Source organism: Columba livia, chromosome 4 (genome assembly GCF_036013475.1).
Source record: "Columba livia isolate bColLiv1 breed racing homer chromosome 4, bColLiv1.pat.W.v2, whole genome shotgun sequence".
NCBI lineage: Eukaryota > Metazoa > Chordata > Aves > Columbiformes > Columbidae > Columba > Columba livia.
The window spans coordinates 4578135-4595173 of record NC_088605.1 but is presented as its reverse complement, the minus strand read 5'-3'; the positions used below and the strand labels follow the sequence as shown (position 1 = coordinate 4595173).

The 17039-nt window shown below is 37.3% G+C and overlaps 1 protein-coding gene across 6 annotated transcripts in view; it reads right to left on the bottom strand.

Moving 5' to 3' along the window:
• CTNNA2 (catenin alpha 2) overlaps positions 1–17039 on the bottom strand; it is a 486439-nt gene that overhangs the window by 113238 nt on the left and 356162 nt on the right. For all 6 annotated transcript variants that reach the window (XM_065060245.1, XM_065060243.1, XM_065060244.1 and 3 more), the window contains one exon: positions 3063–3143. In XM_065060245.1, the coding sequence (XP_064916317.1) occupies positions 3063–3143 (81 nt within the window). The remainder of the gene's footprint in view (positions 1–3062; positions 3144–17039) is intronic.

The window sequence follows — 17039 nt, the reverse complement described above, 5'->3', positions numbered from 1 at the left end:
CGGAGCAGGACCCAAGGAGAAGAGCTGATGGCAGCAGGAGATAATGGCACTGACAGGTGGGACACCAGGGGTGGTGACAGCAGAACAGCTGGTGCCCTCCCCGGACAACTCCAAATGATCTATAGAGCGTGTTGGTCCTCGCCAGTCATCCAGTGCGTGTGTCAACCAAACACTTTGGTGTGTCCTTCCTGCTTATCTTTGTTTCAATGTCACCCTAAGGTTGCAGTGGTTCTAACACCACATGTGCACGTTGCTTTATGATCAGTGGTAGTATTGAAGCTATAGGTTAGCATTATTTTTTTTTCCCTATGCAAACAAGCAAACAAAATAACTGGCATCAACAAGCACCCTGCTGCTGCTCTAGCTTGCTGTACTACACAATGAAAGATGTTTTTTTTCTTCTGTTTTTTTTCTTTATTTTTGTTTTCTTTTTAACAACAGACTTGTGTGCCAGTGGGGAAGAAGACCCCAAATCCTGCCAATTGGCACAACTTCTTATCAGACACAGAATTCTATGCCTTTTTTTCCCACATTGTTCACAAACAAGTAAGAAATGGCAGCGGTAAGCTATGGGTTGGTGAGACTTGTCTGCCTCCAACAACTTGTGCAGTCTGGCTTAGGTTCATAGGCAGTTTATATTAAGACATAATTAGATCTCCATAATAGTTTTCCAATGCCCAGAAGAGTTTAAATGATGAGGATAAAAGATGTAATCCCATCGGAATAGGAAATATTGATGTGACTGTAAATTGTGAGATGGAATTTTAGCACCCTGTATCCCAACCACAATCATTTCACGTCCGCATGTTCTGTAGATAATAAACTAAAATCTCAGAAATTAAAAGCTAAGTAACCTGGGCAGAGAAAGAAATATCAGTCTTAGATGGCTGACTACTGACGTCTTGCAAGGGAGCCTCCCTACCAAATGAAATATATGTACCTTCTTCATTACCAAAACATATTTTGTAGATTGTCCAGTTTTACTGTGGTAACATTAAGCTTCATAAATCTGACAAGCAAGGCTGCTTTAAAACGATTCATTAAAACCAAAAGACATTATGGTATTGAAAGTTGGTTGTCTCTCCCATGATTTACCCCGAAACAGACTGAAATGGTATAAAACTGCAATCTCAGCTGTGGTTCCTTTCTTCTTAATCTTCAAGCTCCTCTTCCCAGCCGTTAAACTAAGCCCTCAGTGATATCCTCATCTTCTGAAATTTAGCAGAGGATGTATAGGCAGGTCTGGGTAGACACACACAATATCCTGTTGATTATACATGTGATGAAGCAGAACATTGATTATGCTTCTAAAGCATAATGATGTACAGAACATACGGAACATACATTGTTGAAAGCAGAGACTCCATCTTCCTCTATGCCATGCAAAACCTAGCACAATTATGATCTAATCTCGATTAGTTTACTAGCAACTGCCAAAATTTAATAAACATTATACCTACATGATTAACCTTCATAAATATCAGAAACTATATTAAAAGCTTCATCTCCAAGCAGGAAAATATTTATATATGTACTTCACTTTACCCACATACAGAGTTCCAACCTTTCTGAGGTTGAATTCAACACCCATGGGGCTGAATCTACATGAGAAGCAGACAGTTTATTAAGAAAGGTGCCACTTTTATATCACGTTTCGGAGTAAATTTGGCTTTAGAGATGAGTAATTCAGGCAACTGCTGAGAACCTCACACAGAACAGCAACTCATGTGTTAGTCTGCTACTTCCTTCAAGCAAGAAGAACAGAGGTGGGAGGCAACACATGGTACAAGCTCCACTGCAGAACCTGGGATCCCAGAAATTAGGAGGTCAGAACAACAAAGATCTTTCTTCTGTCATTAGCTGATCAACAGATGTGATGGGAGGTTTGTACAGGACACTCAATGATTCATATTATCTCTAAGTCCACTGCAATATTTTTTTTTTTTTTTATTTGGAGAAATAAGCTCTGAGAATATGATCCTCAAACACATTTGCTAAGACTTAAAGGAAGAGATGAAATGAACCGAGTTTTAGCAGTGCAGAGCACTGATTTCAAAATGTCTGTAGGGGCCACTCTGAAACTATCACATTGCAAATAGGTATTTGAAGCTGTGTTTAAGTCCTTGGTTAGTCTTGTAGATTTGTGGACTTTGAATAATTCTGAATAATTTTTTTAATTGCAGATTTTTTTTAAATAATTTTTTACAGAAAATACAAAATTGGGATCATACCAAAAGCAGAAAAAAGAGGTAAAAGGAGGCAATCCTCATGTCTTAACTTTAAAAGTGTAAAGACAAACCTTTTGTTTACCCATCTCCCTTATATTCTTTTCCATCTCAAGCTTTTTGAAGAAATCTTTCAGATTTATTACCAAACACAATGATAAATGTAATATAAGAAAGTTGATCTTTACGGTTTAAACTGTGCTCTACAGTTATTCGTAGGATCATATAATGGTTTGGGTTGAAGGGACATTCAAAGCTCATCCAGTGCCACCCCTGCCATGAGCAGGGACATCTTCACCAGCTCAGGTTGCTCAGAGACCCGTCCAGCCTGGCCTGGGATGTCTCCAGGGATGGTTCATCCACCACCTCTCTGGCCAACCTGTTATTTATTAGCCTTCTCCATATCTTCATAGGATCTTTCTTAAACACCATACCTTAGAAGTTTTCTTTGAAAACATTCTGCTCTTACAAACTTTTTCATAATCTGCTCATCATTCCTGTTATTTCAATTAGAGCATTCAAATAAATACAAATACGCACATATGCCAGTGTTTTTATGACTGTGGTTGCTGGGCTGCAAAGGCAGTGAACGTCTGGCCGATCTGCCTACCCTCCCACATATTAAGACCATTGAGAGTTACACTTGGAATATGCTTCAGTCTCCCATTTTTGGCTCAGTAAATACTCCTCCTTTGCTTAATGCTATGTGTAATGTAGTGTCATATCTAAATAAGGACACATATTCTTTATGCCTCTACAAGTGGCAAAACCAGTCTGAAGGTGAAAAGCAATGGCTTTCTCTGAAAATCAAGAAGCGTTATAAAAAGCATAGATTACCTGTCTCCGAAGGTCTCGTGTTTTCTTGGTCATCTTGTCAATAGCAATGTTGAGTGGGTCCCCCTTCTCTTTCCTTCCAGTCTGTTAAGAATGAATGTTGGAGTTAGAGAAAAATAGTCCAGAAAATACAGACTTTTTTAAAAAAAATACTGATTTATCAAAGGAAATCTGTGCATATCTTTTTTGTTTGCTTCCATCAAGCTGTTGTTTCTACTGTAATGTTTATTTTAACATGTTTACATGTGAGGACATACCAGATTATTTTAAAGCAATCCTAAAAAGATAAGAAGAAAGATTAAGGTGACTCACTGGCAACTTCAGAACTTTTCCACCAATAAATAATGTGCATATATTATAGCTTATACTCCAAAAATCTGGCAAGACCTTTCACCATAAAACGAATATTAAGAGTTTCTAATCTCCATCCTGCCAGGCAGTAGGAACATTAAACATGATAATAAGCAGCAACACAGCTTGAGGACAGAAGGAAAATGGTCCCTATGCCTGCAACAGGAATCATATTGGCAGACATTAGGTGCGGTGTAAAGATGAATTCCACTTAAAACACTTTCCTGCAGGAAGTCTCAAAGCAAAAAACCTCATGAAGATTAAAAAGGGGGGAAAAAGCTTTTTGTGGCTTATAACCAATGAAAAAGAATTTTTTGTAGGTTCAATGCTACAAAAAAACATTAAGCGAATTTGTCATCTCTACTACCTTTCTCTTAAGAGAAATCTGCTTCTCTAAAGATTTGTCACATCTCTCATCACATTGAGCTCTGTTTGGTAGCTTTTCATCAGGAATCAAAACGATCTTCCATTCTTTCTGGACGCACTTTTTCCTTCCCAACACTGTTTTCAAATACTCTTATTTTGAATTGTTTCTTGCATATGCTTAAGAGGAATTTTCTATTTGCAGCTGAGCCTAATAGCATATGTTTCTGGGAACTATTGAAAAGTCACTTTTGGGGTGGGATGGGGACTAAACATTCCCTTTCAATAATGAACTCTCAAATGCACAGTGCTGTTATCAGCTCTACAAGGCCACGTTGGTAAGTGGCGCGTGTTCCAGTCATCTGCTTTAAGCATTCATTTGAGGGAACGCCTGCTTTCTACTATTGTCTGTAATTCTAATTATGATATGAGGCCAATGCATCTATGACCATTTAGATGTCTGCAAAACCCATTCTCTTTTTTTGATTAGAAATTCAACCACAAAAATATCAAGCACCATGAGACTTTAATGTAAAACATTACATTTACCTCTTAGGTTTTCACAAAGAACACAAATTCACACCAGGAAATAGAGAGAAAGTATTTGCTGTGATACAAGAGGAAGCATCTGTGTAACCTGCTGATATTTTTATCTCATTTTTCTTGTGTTCATCCTTTCCCTGACTTCTTCTGGTCCCCAGCTAAAGAACTACAGCTCTTTAGCTTAAGCAATTTCAGCACATGCTTTTAGTGGCAGATGCCCTGAATTCAGTTCCCCGTATTTTGTCCAAGAAAGCAGCTGGCATTTGTGTACACAATCTATAGTTTTTCAAGCTGCAATTTCTCAAGTAAAGTGAGGCTAATAAGTTTGGTACAGGAAGATGCTCCTGTTGAAATGACGCAATGGAGAGTGCCAGCTAAGCTGGTCTCAGTCAGGTTCCTAGTCTCTTAAACTACAAAGCTATTTTTTAAGAAAGTTTTTAATTATTCCAGCTGTTTACTGGCTGAACCACGTATTCTTGGTGACATTAGAATTCTGGGATGCTTTGTTTTCCCAGTCAAATAATTCAATTTCTGTAATATTGTTTAAATTATTCTCTTCCTTCTCTATTATTTAAGCTTTAACATATTGGCTTAGAAAGATGCATAACCACACCAAATGTTTGAAGACATTTTTTGCTGGGGCAAAGAATACCTTTTTTGCTTCCATAAAACCAGGGAAGTATTTGCTAAACTGTGCAAATTATAGTGAATATTAACACAATGTGAATAATCAATATTGACACTTAAGGCTACATTGGGATGGTATTTTACAGCTCTCAAGCAAAACAAGAAGATAACAATTCTTCTTCACTGATCTCATGCAGGGCAGATGTCATTTTGTTTTCCCCTCCAATGTGGGAGATCAAGCACTTACTGCCTGGCATCTATTTAAGGGGTCGGAACATTGTCCTGAATGAGAACTTGGGAATTGCAGGGTTGTCAGCTACAGGACACAATGACACTGAATAAATTAGGTTTTTGGCAAACTGTACCATTTAGGAGCAAAGGCTCCTGAAATTCCTTAAAGGGTCATGTGAAAAATGTAGATATTTTTATATTGCTTTAAAAGTTTGTAATTTAGATTCCTAACCTGAGTGGTTTATATTGCTCATAGGAGGAAAATGAGACTAGGTTTGTAGTAGTCTGTATCTAACACCTCTCCTAAGCCTCTCTTCAAATTTATCCTGTAACTTTTTTAGTCTAGTTTTAAATTAAATAAACAGTGGCCCTTAAGGTACATCCTATTGTGAAATGCAAGACAACTGGGGACCCTTCTGTGATCCCTAGGCCACACAACACAAACTGTTGACATCCATCTGGCCAACCCCTTCTCCTTCCAAAATAGAGTAAGGCCTGTTCTGTATCGCTTCCCGAAAACCTCCCTGCTGGGATATCAAGTGGACAGAGATCCACTTGAGCTCTCTCAGTGGCAATATTTTATTAACATATACAAATACAGTTGAAGTCAGAGACACTTTGTATGTTCTGCACAGTTTTTAGTTATCCAGGAATTTTAAGTGTTCTTCACCTGTATTAAAATGACTACTGCCTTTTCATCTGTATACAAAACCCTTTCCTCACTGCATGATTTCAAAGAAGGAGAAATTTGTTTAGTAAATCACATTATTGAAAAATAAATAGCATGGCATGTGATGTTACACAGCTCCAGGCAGGTCTGTCAAACACCATCTGCTATGTGCTGAAAATATAAGTTTATTAAAGTTTATTTATTTAAGTCCTTAAATACTCTTGTATTAACGTTGCTCTGTGATAATTTTTTTGGCCTTCATTCCTAGAAGGGACAGAAAGGAATTTAGTGGCTTCCTGTGTTTCTGAAAAAAAAACAACATACATTTTTGGTATTGCGCCTTATAGCACTTCTCTGGTAATCTTTTTCTGTAAAGAGGAGAAAGATACCTTAGAAATGGGATGAAAAGGAAGTAAAAATTGCTGCTGGCATTGGGTTAAAAAGAGAAAAAGGAGAAATGCACAGAATTCCCTGAGTGCTGAAATATTGGTATTCAGTGTTTCTGTGGACATAATTACATCTCTTCCTGGTGTAATGAGGAGAACTTAGCTCCAGAAGAATATATTAATCAGGTCTCTGATTCCTAGTGGCCATTAACAGCATTTGAATACTGTTTTTAACCATGATATTTTCAACTTATTCCCTCAATCTTTGTTACTCCCATCTTAATTTCCTTAAAGCTTTTCCCTGCCTGTTGGATTGATTCTCAGTTGATCAGGTTGAGATGATTTCCATGGGCTCTCAACCAGGGGCTGTGCTGTCTGCAGAGTCCCCCAGGTCAGGAATGGGTTTTCCAATGCACTTCTCACCCAAGGCTGAAGTCTCCCTCCCAGATCAGGTAATAGAAAATCCAGCTCTCTGAATACATTTTTCAAGAATTTTTAAGACTGATTTGCCACCTGTCCAGACGGTGGAAGAAATCATGGTCTCATATTTTCACTCTAGAAAATGCCAACAGTCACAACCACTGCCAACAATATTATTTGAACAATAGAACAAATACAGAACACAAACTTCACCTTCCTTATATTAAGCAAAGTGCAAAAAGCTTCACAGTTAAAAATGAATAATATCATGGTAAACACTTACTTAGACTGGGATCTTCAACTTCATTCAATTAGGAAGATAAATAAAATAATAACAAAAAGCACTTAAAGATGGTAAGAAATTTCAGCATCTGCTAGAATGATCTGTGCTAAGACATAGTGCCATTTTTCCTTTTGAAAAAAGACTTTTTTCTCTCCCTCCCTTCCTTCTTTTCACGAGCTGTTCACAGTTTGTACTGCTGAAGCAAAACAAAAACCCCCCAAAACATTTTTCACAACTATTAAGGATATTTATATCCCACAACTTGCTTGTTACAGAATTGTTTTGATCAGCATGAGGTACCTAACTGGAGACTCTTTTCTAACCCTTTGAAAATATCACGAAATCAAGAGTGCACCCACAGGTGCATCCCATGTGGACCCATGGATTTATGGATGTCCAGGTTGCCTAATTGCTCCTAACCCAGTCCTCATCAACCAAGACAAACTCGTCCATTGTCCTGACTTCCTCTGGGGCCTCAGCGGAACGGGGCTCCTCAGGACAGTGGAGACAGAGACAAAGAAGCATTCAGTAACTCTGCCTTCTCTGTATCTTCTGTCACCAGGGCACCCACCTCGTTCATCAGTGGGCCTTCATTGCCTCTGGTGTTAGTTTTATCTGCCACATATTTGAAAAAGCTCTTTCTGTTGTCCTTGACCCCTCTCTTCAGGTTTAATTCTAAGGAGGCCTTAGCTTTCCTAGTTGCCTCCCTACACCCACTGAGAACAGACTTATATTTTCCCCAAGTGGCCAGCCCCTCCTTCCATGATCTATGAACCCTCCTCTTCCACTTGAGCACACCCAGCAGTTCCCTGTTTAACCACGCAGGTCTCCTGGCTCCCTTCCTTGACTTCCTATGTGTCAGGATGCTCTGATTTTGTGCCTGGCAGAAACAGTCCCTGAACACTAACCAACTATCTTGGGCCCCTTTACCTTTAAGCAGCCTTGCCCATGGGATTTCACCTAGCAATTGCTTGAAAAGGCCAAAGTTTGCCCTGCTGAAGTCCAGGGTTGCAATTCTGCTTGCTATCCTGTTCCTGCCACGGGAGATCCTGAACTCCACCATTTTGTGGTTACTGCAACCAAGGCAGCCCTCGACCTTCACCGCTTCAACCAGACCCTCCTTGCTGGTGAGGATGAGGTCCAGCAGTGCACCTCTCCCAGTCGGCTCCTCCACCTTTTGCACCAGAAAGTTATCGTCAATGCACTGGAGGAACCTTCTAGACTGGGGCTGGCTGGCCTAGCAGTCCTTCCAGCAAACATCAAGGAAGTTAAAATTCTCACCCACAGACTCTCAACTCACCCCTCATCCGTGCCTGGACAGTACTCAGTACATTGTAGTTGCTCTCTCACTTAAAGAGCAACTCCACCACCTGGCCTGGCTGGCCTGTCTTTCCTGAGAAGGACATAGCCATCCATGACTACATTCCAGTCATGTCAGCTGTCCCACCATGTCTCTGTAATTGCCACCAGATCATAATCTCCTGACTGAACACATCTAAACCTCCCCTGGCACAACTTGAGGCCATTTCCTCTTGTCCTATCACTTGCTACTTGGGAGAAGAGTTTCATTATGGTAATGAATATCCTTCTATTTACAAGTTTGGTTTACTTACAGTTGTGTGAGATGCAAACCCACTACTTTGAGCATATTTAAATATATACATATATATATATATATATATAAGCAATGTCAGATGAACATGGCTGACAATAGTAGCCTATTAAAGAAGGGGATGGAGTGCCAAACAAACCACAAAAAGTACAGCAACTGCAGACGTACAACATAACATCATAGACAAGGAATCAACGTGTATGACAATTAAATGAGAGATGTTAGAGAAAACTATTGTCCTTTGTCTTTAGAGTGTATAATTTAGAAGCTCAGTCATCCAATTTATCAATAATAATAATAATTACAGTTACAGCCTAAAACTGTGTAAGAAATTTAGGGACCAGTGCTTTCACCCATTGCCCTGCCTTTTCTGCTTCTGTAGATATAAGCCAGAATACCTGGGAGAGCTCAGTCTCCTAACATATTAGATGTTGCATGTCCAAGACATCTTCACTGCCATTAATCGGGTAACTTAGCCTCTAAGAGACAGGTGGAAATATTATCTATTGATCCAAAAGCCTCCAAACCTTGATATACTTTTATATTTTCATCATCCACTAGGTAGATGGTTCTATTATTTACAGTTTATTTGGAACTTCAATAACACAATGTTTTATTAAGGTGTAAATAGCGGCTCAAAAATATATCTGTCCTAATATTTTATTTTAAATGTTGGACAACATCACTCTTTAAAAACTATGCTCATGTTCAATAGCCCCTTTAAAAGTGATGAAGAGAAGCCTAGTACTAAGAGGAAAAACATTTTGAACAACAGACATAAGCTGCATCAGTGCTTTTAAGCAGAAAAGTAGGTTTAAACATACCAATATATAGTCTCCTCCTGACAGGTTAAGAAGAATAATTTTGGGTCAAAAAAAGGCTAAACTACATGCTCTAGCAGAAGTGAACAGAGACTAAATTTCATTGGAAGCTGAAAATTCTAACTATTAGCTAAAGAGATGGCTCAGGAAAACATATATTTTGGATCTATGTGGTCCTTCAATGGATAAAATAAAATGGCATGGTGAGGAAAGCTCTTAGGAACACGGTGTGAACACAAATTACTGTTGTACTCAGCGATTTTATCCCTTCTTTATGTTTATTCCTGTAGACAATTTTGGCTTTTTTTTAGCATTTATTCTAAGTAACTAGATCTAGAGAATCACCTCATATGGAATGAAAACTTGTGTTTCCTTTACCTCTTAGTCAATCACTTTTTTCTTAAGGAGAAAGAAAAAAAGAAGAAGAAGATCATTTTGTATATACAGGGGAGAAACAGATTGCTTAGATATCCTTTTTCTACTTGGGTCTCTCAGCTTTTCTTTATGCAGTTGTGAAGGAAAAAGCTTCAGTCAGAACACAGGAAGGACAAGACAGAAAAATCCTGGTATATATAGTGCCACTTCGCAATAAAAAACTGAATTATAGGCTTTCTTCACAGTGCTTCCACAATATTACTCAGTTCTAGAATGCCATTCACTAAATAACCTGCTCATAAATGTGTGTTACGGACAAGAAGTTCTCCTAAAACAAAACAATTGCTTTCAGCAGCTTTTAATTACCTTACAAATTTGTGACCAGATCACAGTGAGTGTAATTGGTTCCAGTGTAGCATAAATAATCGCAACTATGCAGAAAACTGGGTAAGCCACATCCCTGCAATCCCAGACAGTAAATAAAGCCAATAAGATATAAATGAACCATAAGCTGGACATGATATCAATAGCTCAGGTGCACAAATCTTGAACATGGCCTGGATCCAAGCAATTTTTATCTAGATCTGCAGACAATTAAAACTAAATATGTAATGAAATCAAGAAATTATGAAAACTGAAGGTGTAAACGGTTGTAGAAGACTCTTTTTCTCTTTTATGTATGTTTCTAAGCACTCTAAATGCCTTCAGGTGGTGAACTGGTGATTTAAACTGCGTGTTTAATATCAACCATGTGTGGTTTATTCTTTTATCTTCTCACCAGAGGGACAACTTGTATGTGTTTTACTTTGGCTGGTTAGTGGCTATTGCTTTTCTTGTTTTGCATAACTCACTCTAGTAACTACTTCTTGTCTTTTAGCAATAAACATTATCAGTGACAGCAGTTTGATTTCAAAGATGATTTACAATCAAGGCTCGATCTTATTAGTTCCCAAGTGGCAGCTGCTACTATTAACTGATATTTACCCATAATCACGTACTGGCATCTAAACTTCCCCAAAACAAAACCAAACAATCAAGAGGATTGCCTGAAGATTTATAATGGCATATTAGAGGTTATCAAAAATTGAGAACGTTTTAATTCTTGAGAACGAGGTAGCAATTTGTTGATTTTTTTTGTTTCTTTCTTTACATTTATGGAAATACATTGAATATTTCTGTGAATTTTTGAACTACAGTTTCCAAGATCATTGTGGTGAGGATACAGTCCTTCTCTTCTATAATAGCTACTAGCCAAGACTGGATTTAACAGCATACTAAGGTACCACAAATGCAGAATAGACAACTGGTGGGACTTTACTAAACCACAAGGCAAGTGTAACATATAAATGTCATTGAGTTTTCAGTAGGTAAAACATACACATTGTGCACCTAGTAGAAGTTCTTCCTAATAGAAAGAATATCCTGCCATCATTTAAGAGTTGTGTCATTTAATTAAATTCAGACCATAATGCAGTGCACTGCCATTCAATAAAACAGCCATAGTTTTCAGGGTACGACCATCTAGTATAATTTTATCATCTAGAAATATTGAATAAAATCTAGTTATCTTACTACTTCTATACTTCTATGTTCAATACATAGTAACACACATTTTTAGAGCACCGATCTGTCTTACAGATTTATTTTAATATGGGACATATATCACCACACAAGGTGGCTTCTCTCCATTGGCAGTGGATGGGGGTTTTGTGGTACTAGATGATCAATTATTAAACAGCTAATTTTTATGAGATAAAACACCTGCTTAATAACTATAGGATTATAACCCTCCTAAAGACCAGGCTAGAGACATCACCTGGGACAAATTCTGTGTGTTTTGGGTTATTTTCTTCCAAAGAATTAAAATTATTAGCACCTTAAAGACTATGAACAAGCTTCCCCAAAAGAGCTTCCTGTACTTTCAGATCGTGATATTTTGAGGTCCTGTAAATAATTCACTTTCTTCCCACTGTCTAAAAGGGATAAACTTCATAAATCTTAGATTAGGCATTGGATCTTAACAATCTTGTTTCTCAACGCTCATTTTCATCCTTCAAAACCCTTAAAACACTCGTACACCACTTTAATATTTTAGGCATCACTACCAATGGCCTTGGGACAATGCTACATAAAAACTGTTTCTTACTTTGTAATTATAGGTGTGATTGCAAGAGACAGTTGCTGGTCACCGAAACAACATGACCTAATGCAGAAAACAACAACAACAAAAACCCAGTTATAGCTGGATTTCTCTAATCTGAGCTTTCTCAGATAAAGACATGTGACAACACTAGCCTAGTTTGGAACAGGAGTTTGTTGATAATAGGGGAAAACAAGGAAATGCAGTTGGAAGAGCTAAGACTGACAACCTGAGCCAGGTTTTCTGATAAGTCTTGAATAAACCACTCTGATTCATGTGTAATGTGATCTATATCACTGCAAATGCAGGTGATACAAGTGTTAGCATCCCAGTGTACTTCTGATCCAGATTTTTGTCCTAATATCCTTGAGAACTGATGCCTCTGAAGCTTCTCTTCACTCCTTTCTGGTTTTAACAGTTTGTATTAGAACACTGATCTGCAGAGTATTTTTTAATTAAAGATAGTTTTTTCCTTTGCAATGGACGTCACAGGACTCAAAGGGAAAAAACATCAGGGTTTTCATAGAATAAACTGCACATTTCTATTCAGAAGATGTCAGTACACATAATCAATGCTGTTACGCTTAAATGCATATAAAAAACCAGAATTGTAGAGGACAGAAATGTGGATGGTGTAAACTGTTACAAAACCATCAGCTTCACTGAAGCCACGCTAATTTACACCTGCTGACAATCTCCCCACTCATCAGTTCAATGAAATCTTGCAGATATTTCCATTTAGAAGGTCAGAAATGTTTACCCCAGAATCTGAGATTATTCTAATTTTTCCACAGCTATCCATTTGCAAACGGCCCACTACAATCTCCTCATTTAACCACCAACTGCTTTTCAGCTGTAAATTGCAATATGCTTTTAAATCACTTCTGGATGGTTTCTCTTAATCTAAAATAACTGGAGGAAAAGGAGATAATACGGATTTTTTTTCTTTCTCTTCAACTATGGGAAGCTCATAGTGAAGGACTGTGCAAATAAAGTGGTAAAAGTTACCCACTTTAATACAAGGTCTTGAGAAAAGTTTATTCTATCATTACAAGCATAATAATTAAGGTTACTAACTAATGAAATAGTTATTAATAAAACATTCTATCATATTTTCCATTAAGATTTTATCTGTTAAAATGTTTATACCAGCAACTATGAAAAGAGGAGTGGCAGAGAAGTTCAGGACACCTTATGATAGGTAATGAATAGTATCACAGGCATCTAAATTCAGAAAATCTATTGAGTAAATCTGCTACAGATTAGTGGTCATACTTGTTAGAACTCTTAATGGAAGTGATATGGGTGCCTGGTATGACCACTGGCCTCAGTTTTATGACTCATTCACTAGAAAGCACTTGTAGCCAAACTCTTCCTAGTTGGCTTGACAATAATTCTTAATTTATGAGTCACAGGGATGAATGTTATTCACCGAATTAAACATAGACATCTAAGCATCCCTAGAAAACATGCTTTCAGTATTTTTCAGGCATCGCTCTTAAGTAGAATGGGAAAAGTACATAAAGTTATTTGGTTGCAAGAAATGACTTTCCTATTTGTTTACATATTTAAGAAAAGGCTCCATTTGATGACAATATTTGACCATTGGGTCGACTTCTGTAGTGTGAAGGGGCTTTTTAAACAAACAGACATCTCTGACAAATGAAGTGACTGTTGGAAGTACAACAAAGACATCACAACCTTTACAGGTATTAAATGAACATTTTTAATGAACATATTTGAGTTCCAAATACACCATGCTGCTTAGATGTAGAATTGATCTTAATGGAATAAAGATGGTTATATAATCTTAGAGTTCAACACCCCCAAATCTGGCCTGTTTGTAGGATTGTCTTGACTGTGCTTGCAGTGCTTTGATCATCAAACATCACTGAAAAATTGTATTTCAACTAGTTGGTTGCATTCGTCACTACATAATCGATCTCTTAATGAGATATTTATGAAATATTATATCTGCATTTCTTTCTTTTTAACTGCATCGTGCTTATACTGCTTGGATGATCCACAAGGAAATGAGATTTTGTTTATTTCCTACCAAAAATCTGTTCATCAATGTATGCAGCTGGAAGTCAATGCTAACCCAGTATTTGTACTTATAACAGAATTAAAAGCTTTTTCAAATTCATCACTACTATGACATGTGTCTGGCAGCAAGATTTTTCAGTCTGACCTGTAAGCAAACTATGCACATGAGGTTTAATTGAACACATACTGTAATTTGAGTTACCATTTTTAATGAAGGGAGAGAGAGGAAACCCTGGAAAAGAAAATAACTCAATCCTCATTACTATAATTAATCATTCACTTCGAGTACTGGCTTCTTTGTGTCCACGCATTCCTCTGTAGAACATCACAACCATGAGGCATTGGTGATGGAACAAAACAAAACAAAATAAAAATAATAGAACTATTTAAACCCCAAGCAGACATTCAAGCATCCTCCTTTAAATCCCAAGCATCCTTCTATTTTTACAGAGCAAAGCCATGGTCTGTTTCTGTCCCCACTTCAGATCAATGTGCTAAGTGACATCCATTCAAATTACTTGTCAGTTTAATCAGAGGAAGGGAAACACAATTACAGGGCATTAGTGTAAAAGCCACCGCAAAATAAAAGAATGACCATGTGGGATATCTGAAGCCAAGGACTGTTGAAAGTAACTCTATGACATTTTCATCAACTCTTTTTACAGAAGAAAAAAAAGCCCCAACCCTTTGTAAATGTTATTACAAACTAATTAGGCATAAAATAATGCTTTAAATCTATGAACTGATTAGAGTCTTTATTTCTCCATGTAGATAGCAGAATCTTTTTTGGCTTTTCTTCTGTTCTCAGAAAAAAATCTAAATGCATAAAGACCTTTGCTGAAACAGTAACTGGTGCATTTACAAAGCCTCTCTGTGCTCCCTCTCAAGTCAGCAGGAGTTTTACCATTATTTCCACTGAATGATTTGAACATTCACTTTTTGCAGACACTCCAAATTCCCACTAAATATAAGTGATATTTTTGCAATCATCAAAGAGATGACTTGGATTCAGTGGATGAAATGGGGGCAAGGAAAGGAAGGGAGAACTCCTTCTCCACCTCAAAGGCAGAAGTGCAAGACTGATGGATTCAAAAGGACAAAACAATGCAAACCTGTCCCCAAAGCCCTGTCTGGTGTCCCCAGGTGGGATACGACAGGGTGAGTTCCTCAAATCCCTCTGACCCTTTGGTCCCAAGCTGCACCACAGCTCCGTTTCAGCAGGATCGGAAAAAATATTAATATACACCCTGTCTAGAGGTATAGAGGAAATAAGGATTCTTGAATCCCTTGAATCCACACAGGAAATTAGATGAGGCCTCTCATTACCTGAGCGATACTCAACTATTAAAAAAATAATACAGTTGGTAGAATGACCTCTGGGTGATTTAGATACAAAGGAACCTCACTTAAGACTTTTCAAAGAAATAACTCTCAATACCCATTCCCAGGATAGACCATGAGCTGGAAAAAGCCTTCTTCCAGCCCTAACTTGCCTTTTAAGATCCAGATGGCACTGGAGCCCAGACTATGCTCAGCACAGTTAATCTCCCAGATTGAGGTGACTTCAGTTCTTCAAGAGTCACAATGCATAGCCCAGGTCCTGGTACCCTGCAGCAAAAAAATCACTTAAAATGTTCTTCTTGTAATTCAAAGCTTATAGACTCCGAGGTCTTTAGTTGGATTTGATCCTTTATCTTCTATATTAATGAGACAGTAATTAATTTGACCATCCCTACCTGGTTCACAAGGTAATTGAATGAATAGCTATGTACATCCACATAAATGCCTCCAAAAAGAGCTATTACTATGAATGCGAAATATGAAGAGTTAACCCTGTTATGTTGATAATGATGGCATAGAATCTGTTAAGGTAAGTGCCATTGGAGCGTATCTAATAGCTAATGGAAATGAAAGATAGGATATGAATACGCAACACAAAACCACTATACTATTTACACTCTGCTTAGCATAATAATAATAATAATAATAATAATAATAATAATAATAATAATAATAATAATAATAATAATAATAATAATAATAATAATAATAATAATAATAATAATCCTATTATTCACATTTCCTTAATATATTTTCGTCTTCTGTCACAACTACAACTCCCAGAATATTACAAAAGGGTTAAAAGCAAGATAGTTCTTTTAGCAGATTGCCACAAAGACTTCTTGTAGGAAATTAAGTGGAAAAAGAAAAATAAAGAATGTTGGATGAAATCACAACAGACTGAAACCTGTGGTTCTAGTGGAAGACCTGAAATAACTTTGAAACAGATGCTAATTGGCACCACCTTCATTCTGATGTTCATAAATGAAACTGAACAAGCCTTCAAAGGTGTCAAAGGAAGACCAGTCATCCAAAGGACATTAAAATGTGCTTGGATTTGGTTTGTCAGCTCCAGTTATTTATATCCTGCTTAGTTATTTAGATGCTTTTGAAAATTCATCCAATGAGACAAGTGTGTATGTTTTCAAAAGGGGTGGAAGTCTGTGGAAGTCAAATTCCTAAATTATCCTGGATATGCCTGTTTTATCAATTGACATTGGCTTTGGAGGTGAATTACCAATCTGAGGTTGCACCACGTAATTCACTACGGGAGATTTTCTACTGGGGAAGAGTTTGTGGTTTGTACCAAGAAAAATGTGGTAGTTTACAAGTCTCATTACAAATTAAGGACTATTAAATGTTATCCACAAACACCTACAGCTGTTCAGAATACCTTTTAATGACAGACACATACAGAAAATAATTGCAAGTGGTAAAAGTGCCAACTGACCTCTGCATCTGGTTTTCTTCTTTTCCTCCTATATAACTTAAACTTTGACATTCCAAATTAAAACTATTATTAATATATAAGGATATAAACTATTTTAAATAGTATCATTCTAATAATTCACTAAGTTGGCTCTGCAGTGACTTCAATAGCAATTTCAGTAGTAATACAAGGTAGCATTCCACACTTCCTATTTATCACCTATATGTGATACCCAATACCTGGCTTTGTCTATAAAGTGAGAATTGGATAAATGTTTCCTATAAAAATCAATTATTCCAGTAAAACAGGAAAAATTGTAGAGAATCTGCATGTTACACATGA